This window comes from Aquarana catesbeiana, linkage group LG04 (assembly GCF_042186555.1).
Source record: "Aquarana catesbeiana isolate 2022-GZ linkage group LG04, ASM4218655v1, whole genome shotgun sequence".
Taxonomy (NCBI): Eukaryota; Metazoa; Chordata; class Amphibia; order Anura; family Ranidae; genus Aquarana; species Aquarana catesbeiana.
The window spans coordinates 60,676,338-60,688,414 of NC_133327.1; the positions used below are offsets into that span (position 1 = coordinate 60,676,338).

The window sequence follows — 12,077 nt, forward strand, 5'->3', positions numbered from 1 at the left end:
TTATGCTGTGATAGAGAACATTAATGGTTAAAACCACTAAACAAATTTGTCAGAAAAATTTCCCCTCTTACCTTTCAACTAATGCTTGAGAGTACAGAAACTATCATCTACTGTATCTCAACAATCACCCAACTGTAGGAAGTACAGGATGGAGCCCACAAGCAAACTAAAAACTGGAGCCTTTCCCCTGCCATGCCCCCAAGTGGCAGAAATGCATATTTCTCTTGTTTGAGAACTGCATTGAGAAGTAAAATGTTGCATGAATTGTATTCCAGGATTTGCTTGTCTACAGCTGAGAGAACATACAATAATTTAGGACTTTACATAAAGTCTTAGAAATCTTTCATTAAGTTCTTCATGTTATATAGTTTGAATACCATGTCATAGATATACTATTTATCACTGTGAAACAACATATTCCACCCATTTTTATATATGTATAAAAATCGAGTTTGAAAAAAACCTGTTTATTCCCTCAATTTTTCCTTTTTTTCCCCAAGCCTTCCCATATCTACATACATGTCATAACTGTAATTTAGGTGGTGGAGTTTAGCTTTAAACATGCTTCATTTATCTTATATATGTGTTTGATAACTTACTGGTTTATATTTTTCAGGATCCAGAAAATATTTTGGGTCCCGGTGAACCCAATAAGGAGACATGAGCAACAGGTCCCCAGGAGGAATCTCATAATTCTGCAGAAAAAACAAAATACAGCAATGAGTTTGATCAGGCAGCAACACACTCTATTCACTTTACTTTTTCCACATTTTGTTTTGTTAGAGCATTATTCCAAAGTGGAATAAATTAATTATTTTCTTAAAAGTTCTACAAAACAATACCCCATAATGGCAATGTGAAAGAAGTTTGTTTGAAATCTTTGCAAATTTATTAAAAATAAAAAATGAGAAAATCACCTGTACATAAGTATTCATAGCCTTTGCCATGAAACTCAAAATTGAGCTCAGGTGCATCCTGTTTCCACTGATCATCCCTGAGATGTTTCTTCAACTTGGGGTCCACTTGTGCTAAATTCAGTTGATTGGACATGATTTGGAAAGGCACACACCTTTCTATACAAGGTCCCTCAGTTAATAGTGCATGTCAGAGCACAAACCAAGCCATGAAGTCCAAGGAATTGTCTGTAGACCTCTGAGACAGGATTGTATCGAGGCACAGATCTGGGGAATGGAAAAAGTTTGGAACCACCAGGGCTCTTCCTACAGTGGGCCGCCTGGCCAAACTGAGTGATCGGGGGAGAAGGGCCTTAGTCAGGGAGGTGACCAAGAACCCGATGTTCACTCTGACAGCGTTTCTCTGTGGAGAGAGGAGAGCCTTTCAGAAGAACAACCGTCTCTGCAGCACTCCACCTATCAGGCCTGTATGGTAGAGTTACCAGACCGAAGCCACCCCTCAGTAAATGGCACATGACGGCCTGCCTGGAGTTTGCCAAAAGGCACCGAAAGGACTCTCAGACCATGAGAAACAAGATTCTCTGGTCTGATGAAACAGACTGATCTCTTTGGCCTGAATGGCAAGCGTCATGCCTGGAGGAAACCAGGCACCGCTCATCACCTGGCCAATACCATCCCTACAGTGAAGTAAGGTGTTGGCAGCATCATGCTGTGGGAATATTTTTCAGTGGCAGGAACTGGGAGACTAGTCAGGATTGAGGGAAAGATTAATGCAGCAATGTACAGAGATTTCCTTGAAGAAAACCTGCTTCAGAGCGTTCTGGACCTCAGGCTGGGGCAAAGGTTCATCTTCAAACAGGACAACAACCTTAAGCACACAGCCAAGATAACAAAGGAGTGGCAACTCTGTGTCCTTAAGTGGCTCAGCCAGAGCCCAGACTTGAATCCGTTCTGACCTGAAAAAGGCTGTGCACCAACGCTCCCTATCCAACCTGATGGAGCTTGAGAACTCCTGCAAAGAAGAATGGGAGAAACTGCCCAAAAATAGATCTGCCAAGCTTGTAGCATCATACTCAAAAAGACTTGAAGCAGTAATTGGTGCCAAAGGTGCTTTAACCACTTAAGGACCGGGCCTATTTTTCAGACTTGGTGTTTACAAGTTAAAATATTTTTTTTTTTGCTAGAAAAATACTTAGAATCCCCAAACATTATATATATATATATATATATATATATATATATATATATATCTTTTCAGACACCCTAGAGAATAAAATGGAGGTCGTTGCAATACTTTACGTCACACCATATTTGCACAGTGGTCTCACAAGCGATTTTGAAAAAACACACTTTTTTGGATAAAAAAAATAAGACAACATTAAAGTTAGCCCAATTTTTTTTATGTATTGTGAAAGATAATGTTTTCCAAGTAAATTGATACCCAACATGTCACACTTCAAAATTGCGCCCGCTCGTGGAATGGAGACAAACTTTGACCCTTAAAAATCTCCATAGGCGACGTTAAAAAAAGTATACAGGCTACCAGTTATGAGTTACAGAGGGGGTCTAGTGCTAAAATTTATGCTCTCGCTCTAACGATCGCGGTGATACCTCACGTGTGTGGTTTGAACATTGCTTTCATATGCGGGTGCGACTTATGTATGCGCTCGCTTCTGTGCGAGATCGGCGACATTGTCCTTTTTAAAAAATAAAATTTGGATCACTTTTAATAAACATTCGTTGTAATAGAAAAAAGCATGACAGGGCCTCTTAAATGTGAGATCTGGGGTCAAAAAGACCTCAGATCTCACATTTACACAAAAATGCAATAAACAAATAAATTCCCTTTAAGACCATTGGGCAGAAGTGACGTTTGACGTCACTTCCACCCTCCAATGGCGTGGAGCCATCTTTCCCTCACTCAGCATCCAGCCTGTAAGGGGAAAGGACCGAATCGTCTCTGCCGCTACCGACAGCTCCGCTAAGCGGGGACCACAGCAGCGCGCGGAGGGAGAGGCTCCCGATAAAAGTGATCTTTGGCGAATCCGCCGCTGAGACCACTTTTATCTGAAAGCCAGCCCCCAACTGTTGAAGAGGATAACAGGGTTATGGCAACTGCTGCCATATCAACGGTATTCACTTCAAACAACCGACGTACAACTGCGGCGGCTGGTCCTTAAGTGGTTAACAAAGTATTGAGTAAAGGCTGTGAATACTTATGTACATGTGATTTTTTTTTTTTTGTAATAAATTTGCAAAGATTTTAAAACAAACTTCTTTCACGTTGTCATTATGGGGTATTATTTGTAGAATTTTGAGAAAAATAATGAATCTAATCAATTTTGGAAAAAGGCTGCAACATAACAAAATGTGGAAAAAGTGAAGCGCTGTGAATACTTTCCAGATGCACTGTATATGCAAAAGAACATATAGTATAGTCCAGCACTCTGAAGTAAAGTTAATACAAGATGTCCAAAATATCTGGTAAGGGTAAATCAGGTATACACTCAAATTCAGCTGCTCCTTGTCATAGATCTGGGGTGGATCCATCCATATACAAATAAAAGAGAGCAAACAAGGGTGCCAGATCAGTGTTTAGTACATTTATTCACAAGATAAAATAGCACACTTACTTGTTAGAACCTGTAAAGCAGCCTGGAGGGGAAGGAGGGGTACACAATGCAACCAATGGCATGGGAAGCAGATTGGCTGTTAGGATCAGGAGCCTCTTGCAATGGAGCCGAACCCGCCAGAAAACGGAAAAAAGCTGGCGGCGTCTACAGCCATCTCTCGTGCACCTCAGACAGGTAACGTGAAAGTCACTGGAAACCCACCAGCAGAAACCACACAGTGACTTTCACAATACCTGTCTGAGGTGCACGAGGCAGGTCCAGCTCCATTGCCATCTCAGCTTAAAATTGGTTGCTTGCAACATCCTTGATGACCTATCAGTGTATTCTTGCTCCTTCATTATGCAATCAGCAGCTCTGGCTGGGGAGTGAAACTCACCATTAGCAAAATTTTTGCAAAAATCCTCCTATGCAATTCTATATCACCTAAATTGTACATACCAGTGCTCTTTATTTTCAAATGCTGCATCTGCTTCTCATTACATATGCAGCTAGGAGGGGGCCTCTCCACATAAACAGCTGGGCCCTCAATCCCCCTCCATTGGCTGAGGTTGGGGCATCAGCACAGTTTGAACAGGCCGGAGCAACCGCTAGGGGTCCTAGGTCCATCCTGCAAAAGGCAGGAGGGGAATGGAAGTCCTGGCAGTTTTTGTGGAGAGGCCCTCCCACAGCTGCTTATATGATGGTAAGCAGGTGCAGCATTTGAGTGCTGGTATGAACTATTTAGGGAATGTGGAATTGTATAAGGGGTTTTTGGTTAAATGTTGCTAAAGGTGGCTTAGTGCATGGAGTGAGAGGACGTGCATCGCGGCAGCTCCCGGTCCTGTTGGCTTCCAAGGGGCTCTATCTCCTTCATCTCAGTCCACATTGTCACCAAAACGCACCGATGGGCAAGGGAAAGCCTAAGGACCAACCCAACCTAAACCCGTCGGTGATGGGACACAGGACCATCTGGGACGGTTTGTGGCATCTGCGGCCTACATGAATCAGGGAAAATCCAGGATGGCGCCTCCATCTCTGGCCTGCTCTGAGCCAGCAGACGCCATGCAGGTACGCTCTAGAGGCCACTCTGCCTCCCTTACAGACCTTGAGCCTCCACTAGACAGCCCACATAGCCTCCCACAGGCCTCCCTGTGCTCTGGTGACGGTTGGCACATGGAGTTGCAGGTGCGATCCATGCACACATACATGCGATCCCTGCCTACAAAATCTGTCTTTGAGCACCATGTCTCCCGCATAGGAAAGGCATACAGACAGGAGATAATTGAACTTAAATAAGACCAAGGAGTCCGTATGGAGGACGTAGAGAACACAGATGGCATCTGCAACACATTGCAATCCCATGAGGAGACCCTTAACTCCCACACTTTTATGCTGCAGCAGCTCATGTACCACCAGGATGATATCGAGAACAGACGGAACAATATCAGGATCCGTGGCATCCCAGAGACTGTGGAACACAAGGACCTGGCAGCAGCAGTCACCGCCGTCTTTAACCAGCTACTCCAGAAGCCTAAAAATGCCCACATTGAGCTGGACAGGGTACACAGAACCTCGGGCCTGAGGAACCCAGATTCCTCCTTTATCCGTGACACGCTTTGCAGGGTGCACTTCTACAAAGTTAAGGAAGAAATCATGTGGGCCGCCAGCACGCAGGATTCCATCAGGCAGAACGACACCCCTGTCATGCTGCTCCTGGACCTCTCACGCCAAACACTGGCCATGAGAAGCGCTCTTAAACCACTCACATCTCTTCTCCAGGAGAAAAATATTAAATACCAATGGAGGTTCCCATTCCAGTTACAGGTCCATCATGAGGGCAAGGTGGCCCTCTTCCGCACCCTGGGGGACTTTCTGTGGTTCCTGAGCACCCTAGAGCTACCTCTGGTCTCCCTACCAGATTGGCCCCTCCCACCTACCAATCCGGGTCTCCCATTCAACTCGCAATGGCAGAAGTCCGGTAAGAACAAGCGCCCCCACTCAGATGCCACCTGATGGCTGACTCTGCCCTGGCTCCCGCCTATTACTTACCTTTACCCTGTACTCGGGACTGTTTTCTTTGCTCTGACACAGGGCATACGCCCTCCCACCATGACTAGTTGGGACTAACATTCGGGGCCACCTAAATGGTGCCCGCACTGACTTTGTTGCCCTTCCTTTTCCCCTTATTGCTCCTGTTTTGCAATGTTTATACCTGTTCTGAACAGTTTTTCTTTAATTTTTTATTTTTATTTCCCTAAGGTACTTGGCCGCACAGGGATCTTCCTCCATGCTGTAGTCTGCCTGTTTGGCTATGATGGTATTGACTTTCTCCTCCCCTTGTGCCACTAGCTACATCCTGCATCCCACTGCTCCACCACACTCCCCTGTGAGCATACTTTACAACAGTATGATGGAGCATGTGTTCTACATAGTAGTTATATGCCTTATAGTTCATATTAAGTTATCTATGATCTCTGCTGATGGTTATTTCTAGTTTAGCAGTCATTACTGCACCCCCTTGGACCCCGGGACCGGGAGGCACCCCATGTTCTTACCATGACTACCCCCCTTAGAACAGATAGTGTGTGTATATGCACTGTACTTTTACTAGTCAGTTTTCTGTTTTAGAAACGTCAAGCTATTTACTTAATGGTTTACTACTGTCATCCGATGGCCTGTTACTTCTTTCACTGTTTTCAGTGGTGGTTCAGTCTCTTGCAACTCTAATCCCTTTTTCTCCCCTGTACTGGAGGTGGATCCCACCCACTCCTTCAACTCTCACCTCTTTCTCTTCTCTCACTCTGTTCTCTCCCCTGCCTCCCCCCATTCCTTCTCCCTTCTCCCCCTGCTTGGGCAGACCTTGATGCACAAACCATCCAGTGCTAGATCTCTATGGAGATTTATTGTCCTCCTTTCCTTGTTTCACCATGATGTTCCATGATCACATAACCTCGTCATCCTTTAACTGTAGAGGCCCCAACACCCCAGAGAAAAGGAGCCAGATATTATACCACTTTCAGAAAGCCAGGACTCAAAATTTTGCTCCTGCAGGAGACTTACTTTAGGGGCACGGCCATCCTGACCCTTAATAATCCTTATTACCACCAGTGGTACCACAGTACGAACCCGCAGGCTAAATCAAAAGGAGTGTCTATAGCCTTCCACAAATCATTCCATCCAGAAGTTCTGGACCCCCTTGTTGACCCCCAGGGCCGTTTTCTTTTTCTTAAATTAAAAACTAACTCCACTATCTTTACAGTGGCTAATGTATACGGACCAAACCTAGACTAGGGCAGCTTCCTATCCGTGGTGCTGAACAAACTACCCTCTTTTGGCTGTCCTTGTTTCATCCTAGGTGGAGACCTTAATGTAGACCTTTCCCCGGCCGTGGACACTTCCTTGGGTAAGTCCTCCACACCCCACTCCACTCTCACACACATAAAATCCCTCCTACATTCCGCTCAACTGGTGGATGTTTGGCGAGTGCAACACCCATTTGAGAGAGACTACAGCTGTTACTCGGTAGCCCACAACTCTTATAGTCGTATTGACTATTTTTAGTTTCCCAATCTCTGTTAGATATCCCGCTCAAGGCGTCCCTAGGCAACATATTGTGGTCTGATCACGCCCCCGCACACTTAAGCCTGGCCCACCCCCCTAAATCCCGTAAGACATTTTCCTGGCGCCTGAACGACAGTCTGTTGAAAGATGCCCCATGCGTTGCTGTTGTCGAACAGACAATTAGACTTTGTTCACGATCGTTCACGATCACCAGTCTGACAGCACCAACCCCCTGACTAAATGGGAAGCCCTGAAATGTGTACTCAGGGGAACTTTCATACAACACGGGTCCCGCCTAAGGAAGGCCAGAGCCACTGACATTGCCTGACTACTATCCACTATCACTACACTGGAACTCGCACATAAACAAACCCCAGACCCCGCCACCTATGTTGACCTTTCTAACGCCCGTCAAGACTTACTTCGTATACTGGATGCCCACTCCCTCATAGCCAGGGATAGGGGCCGTAACCGGCATTACACTTTAGCCAACAAATGTGGGCAACACTTGGCGAGGGTGCTCCACCCATGCCCCCCCGCCGACCCATCCAACACATCTGCACTGCCGACCAACAAAAGATTAGCAACACCCGGGGTATTTCGGATGCCTTCCAACGCTATTACTCTCAGCTATATAACCTGCCCCCGCGGACTAGACAAGCCCCCGCGAGTGACCCGCACCTTTCCAGCATGCAGGATTACATAGCTGAGACAGCCCTGCCGCAGATAGATGCTAAAGAGTCTGCTGACCTAGACGATCCTCCAACAGTGGTGGAATTCCTCACCGCGGTAAAAGGGCTGAAATCCGGTAAATGGCCCAGACGGGTTTTCCCCTAGGTTCTATAAATCGTTTGCCCAGCCCCTCGCCCCACTACTCTCTATGACGTTTAACTACATAGACTATTCACATCTACCCTCTAGTGACCTTTTATCCGCCAACATTTCTGTCATACCCAAACCAAGCAAGGACCCCTCCCAGTGCAGCAGTTATCAACCGATCTCGCTCCTCAACCTAGATGTTAAACTTTTCACGAAAGTCTTGGCTAACTGCTTCTCTCCCCTTTTACCCTCTGTCATCCATAAGTACCAGGTGGGGTTTGTCCCTGGACGTGAGGCCAGGGACAACACCACTAAAACTATTCACCTCATTTCCTACATCCAACATCACCTAAAGGCAAGCCTTCCATCTTTTGATGCAGAGAAGGCGTTTGATCAAGTCAATTGGCAGTTTTTGCGCCTCTCCCCCGAACAGATAGGCCTTGGCCCCACCTTTGTGTCCAAGGTTATGGCACTATACTCTTAACCCTCTGTATCTGTTCTAGTTAATGGCTCCTCATCCCTACCATTCCATATCTCCAATGCTACCCGCCAAGGTTGCCCTCTGTCCCCCCTACTTTTTGACCTTCCTGGCAATAGAACACTTAGCTAGGGCCATTAGACAAAATGAATCCATTGGGGGGATCCAGACACCCTCCGCCGATCACAAACTTTCACTTTACATGGATGATCTTCTGTTCTATATCCAGCAGCCACACACGTCCCTACCCTCACTGATGCATGAATTCCACAGATTCGGGGAATTTAGTAACTTCATATTAAACATGTCTAAGACGGAGGCCCTTAATATTTCTCTACCGCCCACCACCCTCGCCCGGGTTCAGGCTTCCCTTTCAATGGGGCTCCAGAGGCATCTCTTATTTGGGGATAACGATTCCCTCCAATCTGTCGGATCTCTACTCCCTTAACTATCTCCCTTTACTGACCCAGCTTAGGAAGGAACTAGACGCCTGGAGTTCCTCCCCACTACCCTGGTTTGGTCGCATTAATACCCTGAAAATGGACACTCTACCTAAGTTACTTTATTTCAAATGGTACCTATTTTTTTTAACTCCCTGCGCTCTATGTCTATACGATTCATTGGGCACCAAGGCCTGTCCCACATTCGCCATACTCTTCTCACTTATCCCAAAATTTGAGGCGGGCTGGACCTCCCAGACTTTGAAATGTACCACAGGGCGGCACTACTGTCTAGGGTCCTTAAATGGTTCCCTTGCCCCTTCCCCAAAGCATCCACCTTGGTGGAACAAGACCTATCCACCCTTGACTTAGGGGCTCTACTTTGGGGCTACGGGCAGAAAATGCATTTACTTTCCTCTTCCTCCACATTAACAATCGCTGCCTTACATCTATGGTATAAAAAGGGAATTTGTCGCTTCTATCCATGGACCCCTCGCCCCTTACATCATTATTTGACCACCCTTCCTTACCTCAAGGAATAGGATCCAATACAGTGGGCCCATACTCTCGCTTAACCTGGCCTGTAGCAAGGTCATTTGTAAACCTCACCTCAGGTACCACCGTTAAACCAAGGGACCAGGGTAATTGGCTCACGACACTCTGTATATCCTCCCTTTGTTCTGATTTGTTTTCCTCCTCCCAAATTCACAGATCCCTAACAGGATATGAACAACTGTGCTCTCTCTCAGAAACTCCTAGACACCTACTCTCTACTATATACAAACTACAACACTCACTAATACATGAATAACCCCCCTCTTACACCGAGAGGTGGTCCACAGACCTCGGAAAGGAAATCTCTTTAGTGGACTGGCAAAAATCATTTCACTTTATGCACAAATACTCTATATCATGCTATACCCAGGAATTTTTTTTTTTAAACTTCTCTCCCGATGGTACAGAGACCCTCAATCTCTACATAAAATATTTCTGTCCGTACCTCCCTTGTGTTGGAGATGCGGCGAGGCGGAAGGAAGCTACCTACACATTTGGTGGGACTGTAAAGCCATACAGTTCCTATGGTTACAGGTTTTTGCTGTATATAGCAGCCATTATGATCAGACACTGACACCCACCCCAGAGATAGCTTTATTGTCCATGCTTCCAGGGTCCATAGCCTCCCAAAAACACTCCCTGCTGTGCTTTTTCCTATTGGCCGCTAGACAACTTATACCCCTATTTTGGAAAACCACTACCACTCCACCCTTGGCCTTATGGGTCTCCATGGTCAACGACATCATGCACATGGAGGAGATGATAGCCCTATACAATGACAATGAAATCTTCTATATCCATCATGCACTATTGAATGATCTATGTGTCAGGTCTCCAAGTAGTGGAAACAGCAAATATGAGAATAAACTGCAATTTCACCTCCTATCAGTGTAGAAAGGTATGAATAAAACAATGATTTTCCCATTGGCTATTACACTTTTCAGAAGGTTAGAAATAAATACCTACATAGACTTTCAATGGTTTTACCACTTTCCTGAAAACCGCTCCTGGGGACCTCAGCCGTAAGGCTTCGAGGAAACAGGACTTCACAAAGGGGACTTTCTTCAGATCAGTTGCGGTAATACTCAAATGATGCTGACCTGCCCAAAGAGAGACACAAACATTATAGGGAGCTATTTGCTCAATCACATAAACAAAATTAAATATGGATTTGTATATGTAGCACCCTGGAGTTTAAGCAGGATTGCTCCTCACAAATTTACTTGTCAGGAGTAGTTATCCTGGTTGATTGCTAGAGATCCATTGATTGAACAAGTTTGGCCTTGTTGCACTTTTCTCTTCTACCGCTAGGTGGTACTTGGTGGAACTAGATGTGATAAGGGCAACCTAAGGCAGTGGCGGTGCGTCCATAAAGGGCGCACAGGCACCGCCCCCTCTCTCCTGCCACTTCTCTATCACCATAGATGGATTCATGCATTGCATTGCATCTATGGTCGCCGCTGCCACCCCCTATTCAGGTGTCCAGCCCCTTTTCGGGCACCTGAATTACAACGGCTGGGTATTTATTTTAAGCACCTGATTAGAGCCGTAGGCTCTAATAGGCATCCAAAAAGGTGAACAGCGGGTGCCATGAACCACATCAAAAATGTTTAAAGAACTAAAAAGCATCCAAGTGATCTATTCAAATAACAGGTGTAAAGTCCTTCTTTTTGAAAATTCCAATGATTTCTACGCTTTCACCAATCACCTCAGTGCTCACAGAACTCTCACCTCATAGCCGCATATAAAAAAGTCTTAGGAGCAGGTTTTTATATGGGACTGGTAATAGTGTATCCCTTTCCTTATATCCTTTAAAGGTTCCAGGATCCAGGCTCTTGAAGTAACGCATTCTATTACATTTCCTTATGTGGTTTGGAGTCATTAGCGTTACTTCAAGAGCCTGGAATCTGGAACCTTAAAAGGAGATAAAGGAAAGAGATGCACTAAGGATTACCAGTCCCATATCAAAACCTGTTCCCAAGGCTTTTTTATATGCGGCTATGAGGTGAGAGTTCTGTGAGCACTGAGGTGATTGGTGAAAGCACAGAGATTATACACCTGTTATTTGAATAGATCACTTGGACACATTTTAGTTCTTTGAAAATTTTTGATGTGGTTCATTATTGTTTTATGTTTTATCATTCACCATTTTGTCATTCTTTGATTATTTATCATTAAGGTGTAGGGTTTATTTCACTTTGAAGTAAGAGGAATTGCGCAAGACCACTTTATTATTGTTCTAATAAGTACCTAAAGCATTTGTTACCCCCAACCCTTCATATTCCTGATATGTGCTTGCTGTGCCATGTACGTGTATGAGAAAGTATCCTGTTCTCTTTGTATTGCTCCCTTTATGTGAAATCCCTGGTGTTCCTGCCAGTCCCTCTGCTTTCCTATTAAAAACTGATCTATGACTGTGGGATTGAAGTGTATGATTTGAAGGTAATCATTGTGCCCCTTATACCTCTACCCGGGTTAGGCGCAATGTTCTTGTTAGCATATTGTCGCTCTGACCAATACAATTATATTTGTTGAGAAATGTAAGAAAACTGAGTAAGATGTCTGTATCTATGACTAACCCGTTATAAAATGTTTGTTTTTGGAAAACCTTAATAAACTTTTTTGTTAAAAAAAAAAAAAAAAAAAAAAAAACTGATCACACTTTGGGTACGTACACTTTACACCGGCCCCCTGGCAA

General features: G+C 45.0%; 1 protein-coding gene across 2 annotated transcripts in view; it reads right to left on the reverse strand.

Annotated features, from left to right (window-relative positions):
* LOC141139289 (24-hydroxycholesterol 7-alpha-hydroxylase-like) overlaps nucleotides 1-12,077 on the reverse strand; it is a 224,264-nt gene that overhangs the window by 81,085 nt on the left and 131,102 nt on the right. For both annotated transcript variants that reach the window (XM_073625254.1, XM_073625253.1), the window contains 2 exons: nucleotides 10,346-10,479; nucleotides 600-695 (listed from right to left, as the gene is read on the reverse strand). In XM_073625254.1, coding sequence (XP_073481355.1) covers nucleotides 600-695; nucleotides 10,346-10,479 — 230 coding nt within the window. The remainder of the gene's footprint in view (nucleotides 1-599; nucleotides 696-10,345; nucleotides 10,480-12,077) is intronic.